General features: G+C 42.0%; 2 protein-coding genes across 10 annotated transcripts; one reads left to right on the top strand and one right to left on the bottom strand.

The window, feature by feature from the left end:
• The first annotated feature begins 107 nt into the window (after window positions 1–107).
• Window positions 108–21332, top strand: LOC122980525 (death-inducer obliterator 1-like). 8 transcript variants are annotated; one of them, XM_044348605.1, is made up of 17 exons: window positions 123–233; window positions 1693–1787; window positions 3009–3127; window positions 3425–4478; window positions 5737–6172; window positions 6806–7150; window positions 9269–9488; window positions 12222–12780; window positions 12893–13052; window positions 13230–13346; window positions 13463–13624; window positions 13943–14099; window positions 14209–14725; window positions 15089–15236; window positions 15389–15478; window positions 15584–15779; window positions 17168–21332. In XM_044348605.1, the coding sequence occupies exons 3-17, from the start codon at window positions 3046–3048 to the stop codon at window positions 20719–20721; spliced, it is 7797 nt and encodes a 2598-aa protein (XP_044204540.1). In that variant the 5' UTR covers window positions 123–233; window positions 1693–1787; window positions 3009–3045; the 3' UTR covers window positions 20722–21332. The 8 variants fall into 8 exon arrangements, with proteins under 8 accessions (XP_044204542.1, XP_044204540.1, XP_044204541.1 ...); XM_044348606.1 differs by having other exon boundaries at window positions 124–233; window positions 6797–7150; window positions 13463–13576; XM_044348601.1 differs by having other exon boundaries at window positions 124–233; window positions 6797–7150.
• LOC122980526 (opioid growth factor receptor-like) lies at window positions 11125–24714 on the bottom strand. 2 transcript variants are annotated; one of them, XR_006403047.1, is made up of 9 exons: window positions 24103–24714; window positions 23787–23849; window positions 23579–23681; window positions 23309–23387; window positions 23161–23227; window positions 22924–23072; window positions 22435–22821; window positions 13752–13754; window positions 11125–11135 (listed from the first exon to the last, which is right to left on the bottom strand). XR_006403047.1 is itself a non-coding variant. In XM_044348610.1 (7 exons), exons 1-7 carry the CDS (start codon window positions 24568–24570, stop codon window positions 22485–22487), a joined length of 1266 nt encoding a protein of 421 aa, XP_044204545.1. In that variant the 5' UTR covers window positions 24571–24714; the 3' UTR covers window positions 21565–22484. The 2 variants fall into 2 exon arrangements, 1 of the variants encoding a protein (XP_044204545.1); XM_044348610.1 differs by lacking the exons at window positions 11125–11135; window positions 13752–13754 and having other exon boundaries at window positions 21565–22821.
• Between the last annotated feature and the right edge of the window lie 1482 nt (window positions 24715–26196).

Genomic DNA, 26196 nt, shown 5'->3' with positions numbered 1-26196 from the left:
GCGAAATTTCCCTTTAAACTAGCATACATACTGTAAACCTCAAGCTAAACAAACATTGTTGCTTGTGCCTGCTGCGTTTCTCCTCCTGACCTGTGGCGGCGCTGCAGACACACAGAGCGCACTCCGTAAACCGTCAGCCATCTGCCGCAGTCAGTTAGCTCCAGCGGGAATGGAAAATGGAGGATTGACCGAAGAAAGAGCGAGAGCGTATCATCGGTATTTCTAGCGTGTAGGTGGGTGGAATACAACCATTTGAACATTTACTAGTGTATTGTTGAATTTTCGTGGGGTTCCTCCTCCTGCAGGAGCTGAACAGTTGACTCCAGGTATCCGAGGCAAGGTTGAACATGACGTTAGCTGTGACGTTAACTTACAGTTAGCTAACAGTTACAGTTAAACTAACGTTACGCTATTTAATGTCACTCCGGTCCCTCATACTTGTTACGTACGAGTCTTGCTGCAGAAGGAATGTCTCACTTGGTCATTGTGTGTGTTTTTTGAAGGGTTACTCAAATGGCTAATATCTAAGCTACAGTTCAGTTTTCAGTTAGCATGCCCATGCTCGTGGTAGCTAATGGCGTGTGTACGTGCACGTTTCGCAACGCACAGTTCCATGTTATAAGACGATGAAGTGAAGCGTAACATGAATGGACTTAACATTATACCGGGAGTTGCTAAGAATACCCCCTACCATTATCTTAACAATTTGGAGAGCTCTGCTCATGGTTCGTGTTAGCTTTAACATTAGCTAGTAGTTGGACGGAGTGCTTGCTCTGCGGCCGTCATTGACTGGGACGGGTGTGCAGGAGGTGCAGTCTCATGTCGTAGCTTAGTTTGTTGTCCAGTCCCTCCAACAAAGCCCAGCAAAACTTGCACATAATTCAGGTCACACTTGACAATCTGCATGCGATAATATTATGTATGGTTGTGACTGGGAATTCAGAGCTGCTCGATCGTGCGCGTCGAGGCCGTGTGCTCCTTCCCTCTCGGTGTCGAGCAGCAGTTACTACATCTCGGTATTGCTGTTACATGCACAACATCTAGCATCATTGATAACATGTGTCAGAATCTGTTAATCTTAAAAAAGTCGATTGAATCGTATTGTCTCGAAAGTGTTTAATCTGATCTTCATCCCGGACCCCTCCCACCTTTTCTTGGCAACAGCTTCCCCCTCATTCACGTGGCACGGTGTCGTGACCACCAGCACACTATTGGAGCATTCTTGTTTAATCACCATTAGTCTTTTGGTTGGATGTTTTTAAAAGCAGATTAAATGATTATGGATTCACAATATAATTGTATGCATTGTATCAAATTATTAAAATAATTCAAGTTTTTTTAATCTATTATTGTGAAAATTGCAAATAATTCCCCTCATGCACAGCAAACAATTGTCCGCCTCATGTTTGGGCAGTTACACCTTTTGTGCATTTTCAGTTAGTGAAAAATTTATGTCCAGTTAAAATTTTGTTTGTTTTGTTTGCTTGTGTTTGGTGTATTGTTTTTGTCACATAAAGTTAAATCTTTGAGTCATTTTTTTAATTGAGAAAGACTCCAGTTACCAAACCTCATGTTTTGCGCATAATTTTTAAAATCTAAACTGAGTTATTGAGTCCACGCTGTTGTTGCAGCTTAGCTTTTCTGTGAAGGGCAGAGTGCCTTGATCTTAACTTATTTTTTTCCCTCTGGCAGATTCTTTAACCCTGCACCAAGACTGATGGTTACTGCTGTGAATCCTTTGTTTTGTTTGAAGAAGCACTCTGTCACCCATCGCTGCTGAACTGCAGGTACAGATATTAACAATTTTCATAATGTGTCGTTCAATTGAGTAGGATTTTTTTTTTTTTTTACCTGGAGAATCTCAAGCTCTGTACATCTTCATGATTCATGATCAACATTACCTATTTCTGAATTGTATGAGGCCACAATTCAGTTTTAGACTTGATCCATGGAATTACTGAACATGGTATTCTGCTCCCAATCCTGATATTCTCCCTGAAAATGATTTGAACAGCAAACATTGTCTGTATTCTTAAGTTTAAAAATGCTGTATATAGTTAATTTTTGTCAAGGTGGTTACTTCACCATTACATACAACCCTAATTTGCAGCATTGGACTATAGAGGGTATGCACGTGATGTGATTATACACAGAAGTTGCCACAGTCACTCCCCCTGAGTGGCAAACATGTTACAGTTAGCATCTGTCATAATACTTTCACATGCAAAACACTGCCATAATTTTTAAGAGCTATTATACAATCAATTATGCAGATTAAAAAAAATCTTGCATAAGTTTTTACAGGCTGCAGAATGCTAAAGAGAAGGGAAGAGATGTGAAGTGATACTTTCTAAGGGGCTGTGGAACATCAGAAGAGAAAGTGCACAGTTTTTTGAATGAAGTGTAATAAAATCTAGCCTAAATGTTTCCACAAACATGTTTGAATCAGAATATCACTTAAAGTCTTTGATTATGATTCAGCTGACTAATGTGAAGTTGGGCATTTATTTGTCTCAGGCCTACAAAATATTCCTCTGCTTCTCGATCCACACATGTAGAGGTGTCAGGATACTCAGATCGGACCACATTTCAATGCCCACAGACTGTTGAGGAAATTGTACAGGTCATTGTTGATACTGATGACCTTCATGTTTGTTACGTTTTGTTTGTTTTCCTTTTTTATCACCATACATAGCAGCCATACTGACACTGTTTTGCTATTCAGTGATGGGGTGGTATGGTTAGAAAGTGATGTCAGTGCATACCTTCTATAGAGCTGTTATTAAAAATTATAGATGACTTAACGCACATAATGAGTTAAACTAACGTTGTATTTCATTTGGAGTGAGAATGTAATAGAAACAAGCCTATCTAAAAAGTTAAGACAGAGCAGTCCAGTCACTGCCTACTGAAAGAACACCTGGCGGCCCTCAGTGTTTGTCACAATACTTTATAGAGTGAAAAGAGTGACTCATAGCTGGTCTTTTGTGCTCTTCTCTTAACTGTAGACATTCAGTTTGAAAGTAGTGATTGACTCCATCATCTATGGAGGAGAATGTGAGCCCTGAGCTCTCTCTAGCTCCTGAGCCAGAGCAGAGCCAGGACCGTATGGATAGCTGCTCTGAAGGTACCTTGGATGAGCTTCTTTTCCCTTATCAATGATGATGATGTTGTAGTTGCACTGGGCACAGCTTTAGTGTCAGGTTCTCTAATCTGTGAATGATTTAAATATGGGTGAGAAATCAGTGTAAGTAAGGGTCATATCCAAGTCAGCATTCCTTCTGAAATCATCAATCATTTTTATTTATATGCATAATTGATCACAAACAATCAGTAGTTTCTTAGCAATGTTTGTATGTTGAACTTTGGTGATTGTGTGCCATGATTTTTTGCCCACAGCCTTCTGTGATTTTTCTGTCCACAGGTGAAGGGGATAACGTGCAGTGTCAAACTGAAAGCGAGAATGCGGTCAAAGAGACGCTAGAGGAGCCAGATAAATCTACCAAGGCCAGCAGTGAAGTAAAGAAAACTTGGGGTTTCCGTAGATCCACTGTCGCAAAAAGAGAGATGCCAGTGGAGGCAGCAACCGATAGCCCTGAAAACCGCTGTCCCGTCCGCCGTAGTGGCAGGCAGTCCAAGCGTACTGACAAACTAGAGGAATTCCTCTCCACTGCCAAAAGGGGGTCAAGAAAGAGCGCCCCTCCCAGTCTGGAAAGTGGAGATCCTCCTTCCCAAACTCCAACAGATGCAGAAACTGCTTCAGAGGCCAGCTTTGATGGTAACACTGATGCAAAGGCTGTAGAGGACAAGGCAGAGTCTCCAGACAGGAGGACGAGAAGTGGAGCAAGGAGGCAGACCCAAAGGAGAACTCGAGGTGGCAGACAGACCCGAGGTGGCGGCAGAGCGACGGTCAAAGATGATGGAAGCTCTGAGAACGAGGACAGCAGAGATGCTGCCAAGAAACCCCAGTTACTTGATGAAGACAAAGAGAAAAAAGATGAAAAAGGTGATCTAGGTCCCGAAGATGGAGGGAGCTATAATGCAGCACAGCCTCAGCCCGAGCTGGACTCTGAGGAGAAAGAGGTTGCTGATGAGAAGAAAGAGCACGGAGATAAAAACGACAAAGGGGAAATAGAGGAGACTGAAAAAGAGAGTGATGAGGAGAGCACTGAAAAGCCTGCAGTGTTGGTAAAGCGTGGACCAATAAGAACATATATTAATAAAAAGAAGGCGGCCAATAAGAACATTACCCCTAAAGCCTCTGCTCCTGCCAACAAGAACGCCACTCCTGTCATGAGGGAAAACAAGAATAAAGCTACCCAAGGTCCTGGCAAGACACGCAAGTCCCAGATGGACGAGGACGATGATGACAATGACTCCTCTTCCACATCTTCATCTTCATCATCCATTGAGTCTGATGATGGAGGATATGACCCCAATGCACTTTACTGCATCTGTCGCCAGAAACACAACAAAAGGTATGTTTTCATGTATTGCTTCATTAGGTGGGTATTCAGTGATCAGCATAACATTTTTTCTCCACTGGCCCACTTGGCCAGTATATCAGAGTTTTCACTGGCCCAGCAGCCAAAAAAAATGAACATAACCCATAACCCCCCCCCCCCCCCCCCCCTAATTTTGGTGATTTGTTCATTGTATACATAATACATTCAACAGTGAAATTCCCTTTTAGTTATGGTTATGTAATGTTGCTATATTACACAAATATGCAAAATATGAAAGTAAGCACATATTGGATCAGTAAATGAATGGTGTATAAATTTCTCCATATTATGTGTAAAGCCAGAGAGTATGGAGTACACACGGAGAAGAGAACTTATAACATTTCAACGAGTGTGGATGACCTTGATAATAAACTGTATCAAGAACTGAGATAATGTTGAGAGATCTGCAGAAATGTACTCGTTAAGAAAGAAGATAATGGCGTTTGTTTGTGTGCACGTGTTCACTCCAAGCTCCTTCTGTCTGTTTCCGCGAGCCACCTGTCAACTACAGACATGAAGCTGAACTGTAATGAATGAAAGAAAAAGAGAAATGCAGAGGAAGAAAATGAAACGGAAACGAAGAGCATCTGTCTACACAGCAAATCATCTGTAGAGTGTTTGACGATTATTTACTTGTCTTAGAACGTAACCACTCTGAAACAATCAGAAAATCATGTTTTATTTCTCTCATTCATCAGCTTTGTTTTCGCTACCGCTGCTCGCTCTCCTCGATCATCCACAGCCGCTTTCTCTCGCTCGCTTTTGCTCTCTCTCTCACTTTTTCTCTTGGGAAGCCAACAGCAAAGCCCAACTTTACTTTTAACATTGTTGAATGAAAAGAAATGTCCTCCCCTCATCCTAAGCTGTATATCCATCAACTTGCCCTGCATAAACTTTTACCGGCCCTGGTCCATCGGGACAGCAATTATGTCGGACCCTGGTATTATACCCACATTGTCTTAATGTCTGTTTACATCAATAAACATAACATTTTAACAATGTGTTGCAAGCAAAACATTACAATTAGCTCTTCATTGTACTTTAAACATGGCATATTTAAGTTTCATGTCATCTCACCTCCTTTTTGTCAAGCTAGTAGCTACATCTACTGTCTTATTTTACAGTGTCGTGTCATATTGATATGCCACCTGAAAGATTAAGGAAAGCCAGAGTTTTTGTTGAGTATTACTTGTATGAAAAGTGCCACTACAAAATGTCCCTTGCTCACTAGGTTCATGATCTGCTGTGACCGCTGCGAGGAGTGGTTCCATGGAGACTGTGTGGGCATCACTGAGGCCCGCGGGCGTCTGATGGAGAGAAACGGGGAAGACTACATCTGCCCCAATTGCACCGCCAAGAAAAACCAGGTGGTCAGGCCTGCCACATCTGTCCTGTCTACAGGCACAGAAATTGGGGGACCCAAAGCTGATGTTGCTCCTCAGACTTCTGTTCCCACTGTTCCTGCTGCCGCCTCCTCTTTAGCTGCTGAGAAAACCAACGCCAGAGGAGCAGAGTCCAGTCCCTTAGCTAGTCAAGCTGCAACAGCACCTCCTACCTCCTTATCTGCTGGTACTGAAGAGAAGGGAGCAGAAGACCTAGGCATCAAAGGCAGGATAGAGAAAGCTATTAATCCAACTGGGAAAAAGAAGATAAAGATCTTTCAGCCGGTAGGTCCTTGCAAATGATCTTAAATGCTTTGAATAATCGTGTTTTTAGGAGTCCAGCCAATAAATCCTTGTCTGAGGTACAGTGCCTATTGTTCTGGAGTACAATACTACAATACTTAGATGCCACAGTAAACTGTTAAATTCTGTATTTAATTATATTAACAGGCATTGCTTTAAGCTAGTTAAATTACATTTGACTGCAGTCACTGTCAAAGGGTTTAAATGTGTGGGTGAAATGTTACATTTTAATTATTAATCTTAATATTAATCTATGATTAGTGTGCAGGACCCCGTTACTCCCAACTGTCGTTGTGTTTTCAGGTTGCATGCTTTTAGAAAAGGCAGACTCAAAAAGAAGCAGTTTGGTTTATTTGGTTCAATTGATAGTATGAAAAATAAATTATGGGGACAAACATGCTTAAAGATGTGGCGATGGCATCAAGCAGCCCACCACACCTTGAAATTGAATGCATTGTTTTTTTAAAGCTGTTTTAAAAAAACATCTCTGTAGACAATACTGTACAAGTTCACTGGTAAAACTCTTTAGATAGTAACTTATTTACTATGCAAAATGACCTTGTGGATTATTAGCTGTTGATTGTATTGTGTACTGACTTGGAGCAGTCCATACAGCAGCCAGCCCAACCAAAAGCAGACCAGAAGGTGGCACCAACCGTGGAAAAGAAGGTGGAACCCACAGCAGAGCAGAAAACACTACCAGACCCAGATCAGAAAGTGGCATCAAACATAGAAGTGAACACAACACCAACAGTGGAGGAGAAGAAGGCTGATGAGGAGTCTTCACTTCCCAAATGTATCGGGCCTGGCTGTGAGAACAACGCCCAGCCGGACTCGGTGTACTGTGGAAACGACTGTATCCTGAGACACGCTGCTGCAGCCATGAAGTCCATCACCGATGTCAAAGAGCCCAAGCAGAAGGACAAGCCCAAGGCTCAGAAAACCAAGCCTACACCAAAGGTAATTTGGGGCACCTGAGTTGATGCCCTTTGCCAGACATAAGATTTTTGGAAGTTATAACATAATAGCAGTGGAAAGCAACTTCTTAGAAGTTGTGTATGACTGCCATACGATCTGTCATAGTAATGTAGATATCAGGCTTTTATCTCCTGTCTTGATCACATTTGAGAAATTATTTCCCAAAGTGTGTGTGTGTGTTTTTTTTTGTTTGTTTTTAAATTTGCTGAATGTTTTGCTTCATTGTTAGCATTGTTGGGAACCTGTCCTTGAGTCTGGTGTGACTATTGAAGAAGTACTTGGCTGTCTTGTCTCCAAATGAGTTTAATCATAACATGTTCATATGCTCTTATTTATACATACATAAATAGCTGCATTGGTGTGACTTGGAAGAATATTTAGTTTGACTGTTGATTAGCATTAGAGAAAACACATTCATGTATATGCAACAATCATAACCTAATATTAACTCACCCAGGTGTTATTACAGTCATGTTTGGGATTTAAAAAATATATAAAAATCTCATTTTGAGATTTTTGGCTGTCTCAAGTTTCCTTGCTGTGACTACACCCTCTGCATTTTAATGATGTCAAAAGAAGTTAAATCTTGGCCTGATTAAAATAGTTCAGGCAGAATTTTAATCTTAAAGTACTTGGAAGTGCAATTACTTAACAAATGGTTACTGGCAGCTACTACTGTTTAATGTCTACGGTCTAGATCTTTTAAGTGTCTGTCTCAAAAAGCAAATGTGGAGGCTTGGCAACCATAATTTGGTCTTAGCATAGGTTGTTCAGTAATATAAAACTGGCTCACATTGACGAGGGTCAGATCACGATGGCATCCTGTATTGTTCCAGAGCAGGTTAAGTTCAGTGGATCAGATCAAAATGAGAGTGTCCTGACAAATCAGCTCACATGAACAATGGAGTCATCATTCCCACAGGATCATGACATGGACACTGCATGCAGATTAAAGTGAAGTGATTTAAAGAATTTGAAAGTGTGGAGCCATGTGTTTAGACATCCAGAATAACTTTGCCTTGTGTTTGAATTTATTATGTCAGTGATTGAATATGTTGTGGCTTAGTAATATTTCACAGCCCTGGTAAGCATGCAGTGACTTTTATGAATATAAAGTAATTTTTAATAGATCCGAATAACACGGGCTGTATAAGTGAATTAATGTGTTCACTGATTATACTCAACAGTATTGTTAGGGTCTATATAGTAGGTACACAATGTTCTCACCTATACTGTATAATCTTGAGCTATTTGGTATATTCTAGATTGAGTTTACATTGTGTTTCTTTTATTAACTTAAAATCTGCCTCAGTAGCAATGAAAATTCCCTAACAGCAGCCAGCAGTCTTATGTCAGATTAGATACTCCTCTTGATCTGTGCAAGTTACTGGCTATTTGTTACACACTCTGCCTCCATGTGCATTCATAGCTGGATTAAAAAAATCCTGTGGTTTTCATTGCTCTGAAAACTCATGTAGATTGATGTCAGATTGACCCTTCAAGGGCTGTGGAAGGGAGTCAACAGTGATGTACAGTGGTGGATGTGGTCCATCATTTCAAATAGGGAAACAACCTTTTGAGGGGTTTAAACTTGAAGAACTACTGCCTGACTCTACCCCTGAGGGCAGTGTCTCAAATTAACCTTTTGGGTCATTTACCTCACCAAACCAGTAAAATGTACCTGCCAAGAATAATTTAGCACACTGTACATTTGTCAGAGAAATATACCCCGCATTTGCCAAAGTTTAGATGCTATGTTAAAATAATATTAAAGACTGAGTCTGGAGCCTGGAGGATATAAAAAAAACAATGTATTTACTTGGATTGTGCAATATGTCTGTATGGAGGTCAGAAAGGAAAAAGACAGAGCAAGCAGACTTTAAAGGTCTGATTTTTTATTTATTTATTTATTTATTTATTTTTTTGTTTAAGGGCAGATTTTCCTGGCATTTGGCAGGATGTTATGAAGTGAATCTGTATTATAAGGCAACATGGCTCAAGTCAAACATATCTTTATGTTTATTATGTAATGTTTCAGCCGACTTGCTCTGTTCTGTTACTAAACTGCCTGAATATGTGCGTCTCTTCCCGTTCATCCAGAGGAGCGCTGCTGGTGCGAAGAAGACACAGAAGAAGAGCAAGGAGGATTCGGAGAGCGATGAAGATTACAGTCCTGATCCAGATGAGGATGACGAAGATGAGCATGCTGAGGAGCACCCACCCCCGCCAGCCACTGCATCCTGGTCCAGCGACCATAATTACATTGCAGTAACACCAGAAAAGACTACACCCATATCACCAACAGTGTTAAACAAAAAGTGTATGTATCTCTTTGAAGGTTTTGGGCTGTTGTTGAAACCACGTTGTGGTTTTTCGTTTATAAATGAGGTTCTTGTCATGCTAGCATAATTTAGAAATGATCCATATATGGGGAGGAACATGAGTGCTCTGAAGATGAACTCATCTGTACACTAGACTTTAAAATGATTTGCAAAGTGTTGTGATTTTGATAATGTAAAGGTTTTGTTACTCAATGAAATATTGGCAGCTGTTGGAAAGGTAAGTGATAAATGTGGCTTTTGGGTAAGTATTAAATAATCTTGAACATATTGATTTTGAAAAGGGCACTCCAGAGATTTTACACATCGAAATCAGTTTACCCAGGAGTACTGTTCAGCCTGTGAAAAACGTTGTAAATTATCTTCTGTGGCTTTGAAGGAACATTTCAGAGTCTCCATTTAGGACTAAATTCTTAACAGGAGGCTTGTGTTAGAAACCAGAGGCAGGAGAATGAAAGATGTCAGCATTTACCAGGCAGGGAGCAGAATAATGCTACCAGGTTGCATTATGGGAATAGTGCAATACTTAATCACTGGAGTACCCTTTTTTGAATACCTCATATTTAAAATGCAGGACTGTAGATGAAAACTCAAAAAAAGAACGTGGTAGAGATAAAAGGAGGGCAATAATCTTGAACTCATTTTATGCTGCTTTACCATGAGATATATAGATGTGATGAGTGGAATTGTGCGTGTGTATTTGTGTGCACTGGGTGGTTTCAATTACCCACTAAATTTGGCTGTACAAGTCTATCCACTACCTGGGTACATCACCTCAGCTGTTGATTTCACAAAGGTCCTTCCCTCCCTTTCTCCAGCAGGTAGGTGTCTCAAACCCCCCATGTTTATGTGGACCTATGAAGCTAACATAGCTCATATTGAGCTGATAATATCAGGCATGAACCTGTTGAGCACAACCATGTGTTTTGTTTTGTTTTTTACCCTTATTCTTTGGGGTGACAGGCTGACCTTTTTCAAAGTTTTAATTCATATTGAATACAATGCATCAGTACTCGTGGGAAAGTGGCTTGAAAATAAAAGGTGATGTGACAGTTTTTTGGATGCCTCGATTGATTATGTGAGCAGTGTTGGCTTGCTGTAGGATATCCAGTTCAGCTCAAACAAGCATACAGCATACAGCTCATAATTCTACACACACTATGGAGACATGAAGCTCAAGATCCACCAGATGGTGAGCAGTCGGAAAAGAAGGAACCTTTCTGCCCAGGGTACAGTGAGACCAGACCACGTGGAGATACAGCAGTGAAGTTCAGAAAGGCCACAACAGAAGATGGAACATGAAGACCAGGGCTGAGTGCTGCCTGTCATACATTTTGCACCTAACGAGATCTGATATATGTTGAGTGGAACTTGTTGCAATGCAATGTGGACATTTTGAGTTTCTTTCACTTTTATAAGATGTTGAGAGTTCTGCAAGGCGCTCTATTGATTATATGCTGAGTGTTGATATTGAGTAAATGCAGCAGGTTGGAACAGTATACCCAATGATAGTCTGATATAACATGAGGCATTATAGCCAATATTTTGCTGACACTGATATTTTGAAGGATGTGACAACCTCTGATCATTATAGACTGGTTGCTTTCGGTCTTAATCCTGTTGCTCTGCTTAAATTTGTTGTGGTTTTAATTTTGAGTGGATTTATTAAGCATCTTTAATCCTTGGCATAATGGATGAAGCAGTAGCATCTGCAGATGAGAGTTTGAAGAGAAATGTGTGAAGTGTATTGCTAAATCAGTGTAGCCACACATTGGTTTATATATATTTTTTTCACACTACAAAAGGATGTTTGTGGTTTTAAAGAAATGTATTCATGTCTACTTGCAGAATTTATGCAAGTGACTTAATGAGACGTCTAGTTCTTGTGTTGTTAAGAGTGCATGCATTTATGGGCACCTGATAGTGATCAGGGTTGGTAGCTGAGCTCAAGATAGGAATGAATTTGAAGATTTACAGTTTTAGTGGTGAGTAAATTATCAGCTCTATGATTATGAAATGTTATTTTATTCTCTGTTTATACAGTGTTATGGACTATTTATACTTTAGTAGGCAGTGATACAGGTTGAGTAAACATCTGAGCCCATGAGTAACTGCTAGATGCTGCTTGTGTCTCATGTTCAAGTGACAGAACCCGATAGTTGTAGTCCTTTCTCTTCAGAAACTGCTGATGGCAACTTTACAGTAAGAATTTACACAAGACTCAAGTGGATCATCTCCTTTTCTTCTGCATGGATCTGTAGTACTTTTCTTGAAGATCATCACCTCCAAATGATTGGGAAGAAAATACTTTTTTACTGCATAAACGGCACAATGTATCTGCTGTTACTGCTACAAATAAAGAGGGACTATATTTATCTGCCCAGTGGTCAACTTTGTGTTTATTTCTTAACCTTTATTTCAATGTGTTCTTACATAATTATGTGACTGTCATTTATTTATGGATCAGTTGAGCGAGGGCTTAATTGTTTAAGTTTTACTATGTTTCATATTGTTAAAGTTTTACTGTGTTTCACATTTTAATGATTTGAGTTTTATCAGCTGTGAAACCGATGATTATAATCTCAAGCAGCTTTTGTAGTCTGTGAATTACACACCCAAAATCATGGTTATCTGCAGTGTTAGAAAAATAGTGTCACACTACATATTGCGTGATGACATATTTTAAAATGTTTGATCTTGTTCTTGATTTCCAGCCCCTCTCAAGGAAGAGAAGCAGAACGAGAAAGAACACAAAGAGAAGGAAGCAGCCCTGGCTCCTGAGAAATCTTCCTCTGCATCCACAACGCCAGTGAAAGGAAACAAGAAGTCCCTGAACACTAAAGGTAGCAAGGTTTCCCCAAAGGGCAAGAAGCCTTCTCTTCAATCCACCAACTCAAAGGCTTCCAAGAAACCTACGACACCTCCGAGTAAAACTGCAGCAAAGTCCAAGAAACCAGCAAAGAGCGCCCACGCCCCGTCCTCCTTCCCTCCAGGTCCTATCCACGTCACAGGAGCACTGAGAGTCACCAAGTCCAACTTCACCATTCCCAAGAAGCAGCCCCAACAAAAGGACACTCCATCCCACAGTCAGTCCTCCTCATCCTCCAGAGTCCCATCAACTCCAGTTTCTTCAACTCCCTCCAGCCACTCTTCATCCTCCAGACCTCCACATCCAGCTGCGTCAGCACCCCCTGTAACCCCCATGCCGCCACCACCCAACAACCAGATGAGACAGAACATCCGCCGCTCGCTTACAGACATCCTCTATAAGAGGTGAGTGAGTCCCACAAAACATAGTTCAGGATATTTAGATATTTTGAGTAAATTGTTGGCTAAGACACCTTTTAAATAACAAACATTTGTATTTACATTTTCTTACCACCAGAGTGAGCGACAGTGATGATCTGAAAATGACTGAGAGTGAGGTGGGAAGGCTGGCAGTTGCCATTGAGAAGGAGATGTTTAACCTCTGCCTTAGCACTGACAGCAAGTACAAGAACAAGTACAGGTCCCTCATGTTCAACCTCAAGGACCCTAAAAACAAAGTGAGTCCACACAAACATGAAATAATGTGTGTATGCATGCGAGGCTATTAATTAAAAGTAATGTAGTTCTTAAGTCGAAAGAGTTTTGTGTATTTGCCTGCAGCTTGAAAAGCCATGGTTTCACTCGATTCCCCTCAAGTGTAGAAGTTAAATATCTGTGCGGTGTGTTTGTCTCAGGGCTTGTTCTACAGGGTGGTGGGTGGTGAAGTCAGTCCCTTCAGACTGGTCAGACTGAGTGCTGAAGAGTTGCTTTCCAAGGAGATATCAGAGTGGAGGAAACCTGACCCTCCTGAGGTAAATGTTACTCCCCTCCAACTACAGACTAAGCACAGGGCAACGACATGTAGATTAAACTATGTGTTCTACAGATTCCATAAAGTTTCAACAGTTTATATGGTTGTCTCCCACAGGCCCATTCTCCCAGTGCAAGATCCCACTCAGGGCAGTCCAAACTTGGCAGTAGGCATGACTCTGGCTCACATAGCTTGGATATGGAGGATGCTCCACCAACATCTGATGCAGATGTATGTATCTCTGCCACCACTTCATCTGCTCGCATGGCTTCTGCTGCAGTAAGTGGTGGCATGCTGTCTTTCTATGGCTTTCATACTTTCCTTTCACTTTTGCATGGGGTTCTTATTGCACAAACTAAAATCTAGCTAAGTATAGATAGTATCCAAGATAATAAGGGTAGTTAACTGGCTAAACTGTCCTGTTCTTCTTCTTCTTTTCTAATGCTTTATCTTTCAGTAGGCACTAATCCTACTTGTTCCTACCTTGTGCTAAATAAGCAGTGCACATCATCATCATCCAGAATTCTGGGTGTTATGTGAGTGATTATCTGTTCCAGTTCATCTAAGATTCGATGGAGATCTTTTCTATGTCCACAGGACCAAGATGAGTCTGGCTTCACTCCCTCAGTATCCGCTCAGCCCTCTGCTGTTGAGGGGAGCAGTGGCATGCTGGATATTTTCAGTACCATGCTCAAAGACACTACTTCAGAGCACAGGACCCATCTATTTGACCTCAACTGTAAAATATGCACAGGTAAATGAGAGGCTGACATGGAGTGTCAGGGTAATATCCATCCAGTGAATCATTGTTATACAGCAGATAACTTTCTTACTGTTGTTGTTTTTTTTTTCCTGCCATTTAGGTCAAAAAACGGAGGATGAGCCAGCAGCAAAGAAAGCCAAACTGACCAAGAAGCCTGAGACTAAGCCACCCAGACAAGAACTGCATTCATCCAGGTCGGGGGATGTCTCTCCTGTCGGCCAACAGCAGGTCCCCACAGCCTACCAGCACCAAGACACTATGGGCTACCAACAGCCGGCCCTTCCATCCTACCAGTCCAACATGGAGCCAACTGTCCCAGAATCCCAGCCGCAGCTTTACCAGGAAGACCTCAAGATCCTGGCACCTCCAGCCCAGGCCCCGGCACCCATCACTCCCACCATCTCTTCTGTCAGCATCAGCCGCAGAGACCCGCGCATGGCCAGGCACGGCTCCAGTGTTGCTGTCACCTATACTGCTCCAGAAAAACCCATCAACAACGCAGCAGAGACACTCCCAGCTCCTGTTACTGCTCCAGTGGAGGTTGGAGCCAAGGCACCCCTGCCAATGCCCCCAGCTCCGCCGCCTGCAGTGGCTGTGTCCAAATCAGCTAAAACAAGGTGCTCAATCTCATCAAGGTTCTTTTAATTAACTCATACCAGGGGTTTTCCAAAAATTCTTGGTGTGAACATTAGTGTATTACCAATATGCCTTGTATGTTTTCTACTAAAATTGCATGAGAATATGTCTTTAGGACCCTATTTTGTAACAGGAGTGGTGGAGAGTATGATATTACAAGATGTGACAAGGCTGTTCTTCTCTTTAAGAAGAAAACTTCATATGATGTACTGTGTGCTGGTTTTTAGGCTTTGCTTTTGATTTAGAATCAACCTGCTTGATATTTTTAGCATGTCATCTTAGGAAACACCTGGATGCTTTTTTTTGCAAACCTCTCTAAACGGATGATGGTTTTGGTTTTACAGTACATCTGAGCCTCCTCCTGAGGGTGAAACGGCAATCTTCCTCCATGGTCAAGAGAAGATATGGAAAGGATTTATCAACATGCAGTCGGTGGCTAAGTTTGTGACCAAGGCTTACCTGGTGTCAGGATCTTTTGAGCACCTCAAAGAGGTTAGTATTTTTTCCTCTCAACATACACTTTCTGGTCCAACAATGTATTGTTGTTTCTCATATGTCATAGAAAACATTGATAAATTAATGCAAAAGTCTTGCCTATATTTATAATCAAAAGCATCACTCATTGTTTTGTCTCTGTTGTGCAGGATTTGCCAGACACCATTCATGTTGGAGGACGGATATCCCCAAACACAGTGTGGGACTATGTAGGGAAGCTGAAAACCTCTCTCTCCAAGGTTTGTTTGAGCATAGAAAAAAAGAAAAAAGTGCTTTACATTTTTATTTAAAGATCTTACATCACTTACACAGTAGTTTTTACTCTCTTTTTACGCTGTTTGTAGGAGCTGTGTCTGATCCGTTTCCACCCAGCCACAGAGGAAGAGGAGGTGGCATATGTCTCTCTTTTCTCTTACTTTAGCAGCAGGAAACGATTCGGTGTGGTGGCTAACAACAACCGCCGGATCAAAGACCTCTATCTCATCCCACTGAGCTCAAAGGACCCATTACCCTCCAAACTCTTACCGTTTGATGGGCCAGGTAAGCATTTACAGGGATACACAAATATACTTCTGTGGTGACTTGAATGTAATTGTATATATGTTCATGTTCTCCTGTTCAGTTGTGTTGTTTTTTTTTTGTCTTCGTACATGTGGTGAGTATATTTAGCGTAGTCTTTGTTTTTGGACTCAGGTTGAAATGAGAGCTTTTTTGATTCATGGGTTTGTACTGTAGGGGGCACTCACACTCCTTGTTGAGTCTGCCCTGGAAAACACCTCTGTGCATGTAACAGCTGCTGTGTTCTCTGCTGTGTATCTGACTTTGTATCAAACATTTCTAATAAAGGAAGTTTGCATCGCAGGTTGGTGCCAATTGAGTCCAGTCTCAGCCTGTTGTTTTTTAAGACTTGGCTCATACATAAACATAATTGAACATCTGTGTAACCAATAAATTGCTGTGAACTTGAGTCATTTTATACCATGCTGGTGTTCATATGGTAACATGCTGCACCGCTGGAATGACCAAAAATCTTCTTAAACATGTCCTCCTGACTGAAGGATCAGCACTTGATTTCAATTTTGCAACCAGTGACTGTACAACACTGTTAACAGTACCACATAGCATTTGCAGTTTTGGTAAGTAAAAAGGGCGTCCATCTTGTAGGGTCTCACACACTAATGGATCAACTCCCACATAGAGACTGATGTTTTTTCCTTTATTAATTGAGTATATTTAGAAAAATCAAATTACACATCTTGAATTTGTCAGATGTTTCTGTGAACAGACTGGTAAAGATCACAAGTCAGAATTTCAATACAACTTAATTTATGTGCCTGACTGGATTAATCAGAACAATATTATAGTTAACCATCTGTTGTAGTATTTCTTGCCATCTTGTTATGTCAATTTACAGGTGCAGACAGTCAATGATTTAGAGTGGTTTTATTTCATAGTTTGTATTTTGGTTACATCTGGTAGCACATCTACAAATCTTTTCAATTGCCAACACAAACCTACAGTCAACAAGTGTTTCTCTAGCCAGCAGTTATTTACTAATGACAGCATGTTTTTCACTTTAATTAATTTAAATCACCAATGGGTTTAACAACTACTCATATTCCTACATAGTCATTAGTCATATCAAATGATTCGCTTTTGAGTTGAGAGAACTTTGGTTTAATATCTGATAAAGCTGTATATGTGCTACTGGTTCCTTCAGTATGAATCATGGAAAATGTTTGGAAGCTCTCATTTCACCTGGTTCATGTGTGTCTTTATTGCAATATGTTGTAAGCCAGAAATGCTCATACCTCAATCAGTTTTGTTTTAGCAGTTTTATAGACAGAGTGGCAGCCTTATTTTGAGAAATGTATCTGTTAGTTCACATGTAAGTGTTGGTTAAGATTCTTGTTTTGTCCATCGTACAGGGCTTGAACCGGCACGTCCCAACCTCCTCCTGGGGCTGTTGATCTGCCAGAAGGACAGAAAGCGTGCTGGTGCTCCGTTGGAAACTGAGGAGAAACGGTCCAAGACTCAAACCAAAGATGTCGATGACACTGGCCTTCCAAAGCCATCTCCCTCAGTCAAAGCCGAAAGAAACACACGGCAGAGTCTGGAAATTCCCTTCAGCACAACTCCTCCAGGATCACCTCCACCTAGCTCCTCTGAGACCTCAAGCAGCACTGCCACCGCCTCCTCTGTCCTTTCTTTCTTGTCCTCTGTCAAAACGCCTGCCACATCCACTACCACTGGCAAAGACTCCCCATCTTCATCCAGCTCTGTAGCTTCCTCTGCAGCTAACGCCACTCCTCTTCAGACCATCCTTAACACTCTTTTTGGGAAGAAAAAGCACGACTCAGAAGCTTCCAACTCTCCATCTGATCAGGGTGGGGAACTCTCCGTCCCGCCCGCTACAATGCTAGACCCCATTGTGCAGCAGTTTGCACAGATTTCTAAAGAGAAACCGGTAGAGGAGGATGAAGATGACCGACCATATGACCCAGAAGAAGAGTATGACCCCAGTAGGGGCTACAATGTGCCTAAAAAGCCTGTTGAGGTAATAAGCAAACCTGAGATCTCTAAGCAGCCTGAAGTAGTAGCGAATGAAGGTGATGATGTGGCATATGACCCAGAGGATGACTCTATTTTTGATGATGTAAAAACTGTATTACCAGGTCAAACTAAGGCTACAAATGAATGTATAACTAATCCACAAAAGATCCTGGAGAGCCTTAAACAGATCGGGGATCAGACATTCCAGAAACCAGGAGAACAGCAAACGTCATCCACAGACGCACCTGGTGCCTCACTGACTCTTCCAGACACACTCTTAACTCAACCCACCAAATCCCTTTTGGCCAATAGCCAGCTACTGCAGCTTGGCAAAAAGGTTGAAGAGCTGGTGAAGTCTTCGTCGGTTGCTCCCTTGATCAACCAGAGGAGAGATCCCCGACAGAGCAGGGATCCTCGCCAGGCTGCAGCCAGCAGAAAACTTACTGATGAACCCGAGGAGAGAGAGGAGACATCTGCTCTGTTGGCAGATTCTACTCCGCCTTCACAGCCGGTGGTTCAAGAGCCACAATTGCCTAATGTAGCTGAACTCCCAGACTCCTCACAAGGCCCAGAGACATCATTGCCTCACGAGGAAGTGAAAAGTGAGATGCTACCCTTCATGGAGTCAGACAAGGCAGAGGTGTCAATTCCTTTATTAGGAGAGGAGGTGGAACCTGATATGGAGGTCAACTACATGGGTGAGATGGAAGTGAAAACTGAGGAAGCTGAGCCAATCAAGACTGAAATAGAGATGGACAAGTACAGTATTTGGCCAAATGCTGCCAGTATTTTAAAAGCTGGTGAAGATTCAGAGTATGAGGAGAGTAGCCAAGATGCGGCAACTTCAAACTATTATAATGAGCCTGCAAACACCTCTACAATAACTTCCACAATCCCGGTCCTCACTCAGAGCACAACGATGGGTGACACTCAGTCCCATCACATGTCACATCACATGTCAGCATCAGGCTTGAACAGTGAGTACAGACCTCCAGCTGACATTCCCCCATCTTCCAACTTCCCTCCGCCCCATCCGATGCAGGGGCAGAACCTGATGATGAGGCCTCTGCCAATGTCTATGCCACCACCCATGCAAGGTCTTCCTCCAATGTCAGGCCCCCCTCCTATGCAGGGACCCCCTCCGCCCATCCATGTTCCTCCCCCTGTACGCGGTCCTCCTCCCATGCAAGCTGACAGCACCCAGCAATATGTCCCACCTCCGGCAGCATACCCTCCATATCAGAACCAGTGGCCAGGCAGCAAGCCCCCGCCACAGCAGCAGCAGCCGCCTCCTGGACTACCTCCTCAGAATATTATGCCACCCAGAGGACCACCACCACCCTTTGCTCCAATGGGCCAGAGAGGCCCTCCTCCTCAAATGTTTGATCCTTCCATCCCCCCTCAGCACATTGGACAACAAGGCCCCCCTCCAGGCCTTCCTCCACCTCCTAGTTTTGACGGACAGAACAATTTGCCTCCACCAAGGTTCACTGGTCCGCCACCGCCGTTTAACTTCCCTGGAAGCAGAGGGCCTCCTCCACCCTTCACAGGGCCACCTCCTGGACATTTTGATAACAGGCTTCCTCCTCCGTCCCACTTCACAGGATCCAGGGGTCCCCCACCATCTCAGTACGGTGACCACGGAGCCCAACCTCCAATGGTGACCCAACCCCCGATGGTGGAACAACCTCGAGGCCCTGCAGAACAGTATAACAAAGACACAAACTCTTTCAAGCTAAATGTGGACCAACATCAGAATCCAAACCCTCTCCATGTTTATAAAGACAATCAGGGCCCGCCTCCAGGTCCAGCTTACCGGGGACCTCCACCTAACCAGTATGAGGACAGAAGAGCTCCCAGTGGGGAGATGAGCGGACAACACTTCAATCCACATAACCAGTATGGAGACTCCAGACCACACTCCTCACCATCACATCGTGGACCTTTTGATGAGCACCGAGGTCCTCCCCCTCAGGAGAATCGAGCGCATCCATCTCACCCTTTTGGTGGATCAGAGCGGTATCGCTTTGATAGGCACTCAGATGAGGCTAGACCTGTTCGCCACAGCGGGCCCCTGCTGCCAACTCCCACAGAGGCTCCCATAGGTCCTCCAAGTCGTATGGGAGGCCACAGTCCAGACCTGCACAGGGATGACCACTGGCGCCGACACTCTCCTGAAATCAGGAGGAGGAGCAGCACTACCCGAGAGGACTCAGAGCCTCGCAGCGGAGATCGTTTCAGTCGTTTTGAAGGCGGGCACCGAGAACCTGCTCCTGGTTCCTCACAACCGTCTGAAGAGAGACAGAGAGAGCTGTCTGAGGATCGCAGGAGGGAAAGAGAGCGGGAAGTCCCCCACCCTGGCAGGCCGTCATGGGACAGGGGCCAGGGCAAGCGATGGAGCAGGGAACGAGAATGGGACAGAGGCAGAGAGAGGGACCGGGATCAAGAACGAAACCGAGAACGAGACCGCAGCAGAGGGAGGGAGGGTGAGAGGCACAGGGAGACGGAGGGAGAGCGACACCGGGATCAAGACACAGACAGGAGGAGAGACCGGGACAGAGACAGGGAAAGGGAAAGGGACAGAGCCAGGGACAGAGATTCTGACAGGAGGGACCACGATCGCGACAGAGGCAGAAACCGTGAGCGAGAACGTGAACGAGAGCGAGACAGACGGCGGGACAGGTCCCGAAGCAGAGAGCGAGACCGCGACAAGGACCGCGGGAAAGATCGGGGCAGGGACAGAGACAAAGATAGGGAGAGGGACAGAGACAGAGACAAAGACAGGGAGAGGGACAGGGATAGGGACAAAGACAGAGATCGTCGGGAAAGGAGCAGGAGCCGAGAAAAGCGAGAGGAGAAAAAAGACACTAAACATGACACATCCAAGGAGAGTGATAAAACTGCAGAAAAAGACAAAAACACGTCCTAGTATCTGTTCCATGGACACTCCACACAGTTGAGACACTTTGATCTTTCACCACTTAAAATCATCACTGTAAATGTAGATGAGCAGTATTTCGCTAAATTTCCACAGTTGTGTTCTTTCTGGAAAAAAAAAGTTTGACAATGTTTGTATTCTCTTTGTCACTAAAAGGTTTCTAAATTTGTTTTATCACATTTGAAAAACAAAACTGAAGGCCATCTAAGTTGCTTGTGTACAAGATGTTTTAAGTAGGCTACTGAGTCCTATTACATGTACCTTTCTCCTGTCAAAGCATTTTTTTTTTAAGAAAACAATAATGTAACTGATTAACACCATTTGCAATATGTAAATATGAATGTATTTGTGTATATACTGATGTTTTTAATACTTTTCTAAGTACAGAAAATAAAAGCCATATACGTATCTGAGATGGATAATGTGAAAGTTAAGGCAACACTGCTTAGAACTGTGGTCATTGCACAGTGTAAGGTGTTAAATTGTTCAGCAGCTTTGAACTAAAAGTCTCCATTTATTTACAGTATAGTACACCCCATCGATGGTTGTTCATGAAATGTCCTGATTCTGTTTCAGCTCAACCAATTAAACCTGTTTGATGACATCTGTGTTTGTCTCTGTTACTGTGGATACACATAGCTGACATGTATTATGAAGATTTTTGACATCAAAGGGCATCCATAAATTACAGTTCATTTCCACATTTATGTAAGTGCAGAATATGTTTTGTAACCTTAGAAGATGTATGTAGCCTTACAGCTGTGAGATGCTACAGAAAATCCAGAAACCTGGTGAGGTAAAGGCATGATAATTATAAAAGACAAGGGAACCAAATCACACTTCTGTTTTTTATTTGTAAGAAACATAATAACAAACTGACCTGCATTGTAAACAAACTGTGTCAGACAGAATTTTTTTCTTAAATCAACAGGATTCATATATGATTACAGTATTTCCTTACTCCTTTTCCAGTAGCATACTTCATTACAGTTAGGCAGCTAAAGAACTCTGAAACATCAATCTACGTTCCTTCTCAGCAATGACCAGGCCTTAGTTTCAACCTTGCCACTGCAAAAATATTACTATTACTCTGATTACAGTTAGGAATTAATGGAAGATTAAAAAATCTATGCACATAAGACATATAAAACAAGTAGGTATAACAAACAGGCTGTGAACACAGAATAAGATAATCAAAACGAAAACTTTAGACTCTAGAAACTGATTTACCACAAACAAACTGATGAACAGTTCTTAAAACTATTTTTATGTGCCACTTACCCACATCATGACAAAAGCACTTGTATTAAAATTGCACTCTTTGTGTAAAACATTCATTTGGTTCAGAAGACTGCAAATTAATGTTATACGAAAGCCCGAGAACAAGAATGAGATGACCAAGAAAAAAAAATCCAGAAATCAAAACTGTTAATACTAAAGTGAAAAAACATTTGCATAAATAACAGTATATTCAGTTTGGTGTGTAAAGTACAGAAACCAACTGTGTAGTTAAAGTAAATTTCAAAGATGCTCTGATCACCCTCAGAATCTGGAGTTTCTCTGCCTCTGACTGGTTAACTCATCATCACTGCCTCTGTCTTTGCTGCTTTGACCCTTTTGATTCTCTTCAGGCTGTATATTTGAATTGCAGTCATGTGGCGGACTTGCATAAGAACTTTAAGGCTTTGGGGTCACCTCCTCCACCAGCAGGCTTAATGTTATCAAGGTCCAGCTAGAGACGCTGTTACCAGATATTACACCATGTCAAGCACATGAGCCTGTTTGTTGCTATGCATTTCCTTCTGTGACTTGGACATTGACCATTTTATCTGTATTTTCTTTGGACACCACACAAACTCATCTCTACGGTCATATTCCAAATAGGCGAACTTGATGAGTTCCCTGCGATGTCTTTTATCCAAGACTGCGAACAGAAAGTAGCTGAGGACACTGTCCTTGACCTTTGGGAGTTCTCCGTTGACGAGAGTCTCCTCCAAGAAGAAGCGGACCAGGGGGGCTTGGTAGTGAGGGTACCCCAGGGTCCCCAGGCACTTCAGGATGCGGGTGATGCGCAGGTTGTTGTGAGTGTGACTGGTTGATGGCAAACAGTAAAAAAGGCAAAGAAATTATTACTTGGATGGTTTTGTTACTTTGAATGATCAATGTATGATTTAATATTCTGAGATAGTTCACCTGTTCAGGTTGTTGAATCTGTCTTTCCAGTTCCATGCTCTCTTGACGTCTCCTGTTTCCTCATCACACAATTCGATACCATAAAAGTCCAACATGAGCTTGTACGATGTCAACAGATTTGCCTTTGCAGTTGCATTATTAAGAAATTCCTGAAGAAAAGGTAGATTTTTTTTTATAAGAACATGTGAAGCACTTTCTACTGTAAATTATAACTTTTATCAGGTTTTAGTAGTTTACCTCAATTTCTGCCTTTGTCAGTGTCCTGGCATCACAGTTCATTCCTGGTTCTTGCAGTGGGAACAACCTTTGAAAGAAAAAAATAATTATAAGTTGCATAAACAGGAACTGAACATGTTACATCACACCTGATGACAAATGAACTTACCACTGAATATAGGTGTGTACATACTCCAGTATGTCATATTCTCCATACCATTGAGTGTGGAAATCATTTATGTAGACACCTGATAATAAACAGAAATGCAGTCCAAATGTAAATGTGAATAGATGTAAAGAAAGTAGCACAGATAAAGATGAAGCCTAACTCTTGACTAAATAGTCTCCTGATGCAGATTTACACTGAAAAACAAATCACCAACTACAACTTGGTATAAGCCATGTACATCTACATGGACTTTGTACTGTGTGTTAGTACCGTCAGGTGATGAGGACCTCAGTCCAAGGTAGAAGTTCAAGTTAGGCTTGTCATCCTGCTCAAGAGGTGGGGGCCTGTTCCAGCGTTGTGGTCTGATGTCGAGCTGAAGGGGAAATATAGAAGAGAATATGGGATGTTTGTGTGTCAATGTGTGTGTGTGTGTGTGTGTGTGTGTGTGTGTGTGTGTGTGTGTGTGTGAATAACTTACAGGGTAGCCATGCCTGTAGTTCTGCATGTCTCTTGCTGCATCTCTAAATCTGTTAAACTTGTACTGTTACAAAGACAATAAATGGAAATGATGATTATATTATATTCAAGACATTCAGTGACATATGCAGGACAAGCAATCAACATGCAAAAAAGAAAAGAAGAACAGAAACTATTACATTACGAGGTCACTTTAAACTCACCGGAGGTCACGCCCTAACATAATATGATTACAATGCAGGCCTCAGTACGGTTCCATCTCTCACAGATCTGTGCAGTAGGCCTGAACCGTACATGTTGATCTATGTTTTACTTACATTTCTGGACTGTGGGCGGCTGGTCCTCTTGAATGGACCCTCCTGACTCTCCTCAGTCTCCCAGGTTGAATCATAGTCACAGTAAAACTCGTCCGTGGTCTCAACTCGAAACTCATCATCGCTTAACTCATTATCCTCATCTTCTTCAAACTCTGACCGCTGGTCAACGACCTTGTTCCCTGCCGCATGTTGACCCTCACAGCAAACCCCCTCTACCTCCTTTGGGGAGCTTGTCCCTGGAGGTTTGTTTTCGTCACTTGTTTCAGGCTTACTCTGGCTTCCGTGATCACTTCTCTTGAAGCCTATCGCTGAAAGTGTACGTCCGACTACTGGAGCAGAAACTCTGATCAAACACCGCCATATGAAACACAGTCTGCGCCATAACCAGTCCACTAAAGGATAAAGTCGGTTTACAAACCAAACCATGATCAGTACAACGTGCCACGAGGTAACACAGCAACGATACATTCCTCATCTGCCGTTTATGTCTTTCACTTTCACTTTCCTCTGAATTCACTACAGTTTTTACACAAAACCGAAACTTTGTCGACAATCAACACACACACAAGCAGGTCAACGGCTTCATGTTGCTAGTTTATGATTTGAGTGGAAATAACTGTATGAGGGTTATGGATTATAGACAGACATAAACTCCTCTTATTCCCCTCCGAGATTAATTATGATTTCTTAACACAACGTTTATGTTGGCCAGTGGTTCTCAATCTGGGGTCCAGGGACCCCAAGGGATCCTTTAGGGGATTCCAGGGGGTCCCCAGCAAAAGGGGGAATCATTTATTTTCAATATAATTTCCAATTCTGTAGGCTAATAAAAGATCTAAAAGCAAAATTTCATCAAAAGTGGGTCCGTGTTCTAATTTGTGTCAGTTTAGGAGTCCTTTAAGTGAAAAAGTTTGAGAAGCACTGGGCTACCTTAAAGAAGTGCATCACTAACTGTGTACCGGTTGTGATTTTTCCTGGGAATGTCACCACCGACACCCAGTTTGTAAAGGTAAATGCTGGTTTGGGTCAGGTTAGGGTTACGCACACAATGTAAAACCACAATGCTTACAAATCTCATGAGAGTTTCACAAATTGTCCCTCCGGCTGATCCAATCTAGTACCAACCACCCTTCATAATACTCATAACACTACAAATACAAAGGCTGTTATTAGTGGGCCATAGGCTTAATCACCATTGTGTTACCCCATTCGGTGATCGATAGTGACTTAACAGACAATTATTTAAATGAAAATCTCAGAGATTCTTAGAGATTGACAAAGTTTTATCTCAAAATTAAGTCATGGTTGACCAAGGGAATGAGAAAAATGAGCAGCCACGACCTCAGCCTCTGTCCTCATGAAACTTACCTTAAAATGTCATTCATTTACACATTAATAATCATTTAATTAAATATATTAATGGGATTATAAGAGGATAATTAATGGTTACATTAATGTACTATAATTAAGTATTTTCAATGGATTTTCTGCTGGTTTAGGAGCTTGACCAAATAGCATAAAAGCTATCCCTTAATTTATTTAAACTGTGTGAGGGCCTTTTTCAATTAAGTTAAAAATTCAGGAATGAGGTTTTAACCCCTTAAACCATGCAGACAATCCACTGATATATATATAATACCTTACTATATTATAATCCATTAATTTAGCCATTAATTAACCACACAATTTTCAGTGAAGACTTGGATTTGTAAGCTCATTTTAAGGTACAAATTAATTATTACTATATTACAGTCTATCTGTTTATTTATCATACGTTCCTAATCTGGGGTAGATCTATTTTATACCTGAACACAGAAGAATACCTTAAAATATAATTAATTTGCACCTTAAAGTATTTAAGCTCCCTAACGCAAACCAAAATCCCAATCGCTGACTTGATGATTAATGGATTTGTCAAATATTTCAAATTAAGGTGAAAATTAAGGGGACTTTAATATCGAATTAACTTGTTAATTAGACGCTTATGAAATTACTTTTTAATTTTTTTGCAAATTAAAGGAGTACTCCAGCACTTTAGTACTGCAACCCCATTCATTTGAGGTCTCAAAAGTCACCGATTAAACAAAACAAAGA

Source organism: Thunnus albacares, chromosome 4 (assembly GCF_914725855.1).
Source record: "Thunnus albacares chromosome 4, fThuAlb1.1, whole genome shotgun sequence".
NCBI lineage: Eukaryota > Metazoa > Chordata > Actinopteri > Scombriformes > Scombridae > Thunnus > Thunnus albacares.
The sequence above is the reverse complement of the archived record's forward strand: the minus strand, read 5'-3'. Positions and strand labels throughout refer to the sequence as shown.

What these genes read in the sequence shown, in the direction of transcription:
- LOC122980525 (XM_044348601.1), top strand. Translation starts at nt 3,046, where the DNA reads ATGGAGGAGAATGTGAGCCCTGAGCTCTCTCTAGCTCCTGAGCCAGAG. An exon ending in AGATAAAGATCTTTCAGCCG is followed by an intron (nt 6,173 to 6,796) that starts GTAGGTCCTTGC and finishes GACTTGGAGCAG; the next exon opens with TCCATACAGCAGCCAGCCCA. An exon ending in TCCAAATCAGCTAAAACAAG is followed by an intron (nt 14,726 to 15,088) that starts GTGCTCAATCTC and finishes TTGGTTTTACAG; the next exon opens with TACATCTGAGCCTCCTCCTG.
- LOC122980526 (XM_044348610.1), bottom strand. Translation starts at nt 24,570, where the DNA reads ATGTATCGTTGCTGTGTTACCTCGTGGCACGTTGTACTGATCATGGTT. An exon ending in GCCGCCCACAGTCCAGAAAT is followed by an intron (nt 23,850 to 24,102) that starts GTAAGTAAAACA and finishes TCTTTGTAACAG; the next exon opens with TACAAGTTTAACAGATTTAG. An exon ending in GTACACACCTATATTCAGTG is followed by an intron (nt 23,228 to 23,308) that starts GTAAGTTCATTT and finishes TTTCTTTCAAAG; the next exon opens with GTTGTTCCCACTGCAAGAAC.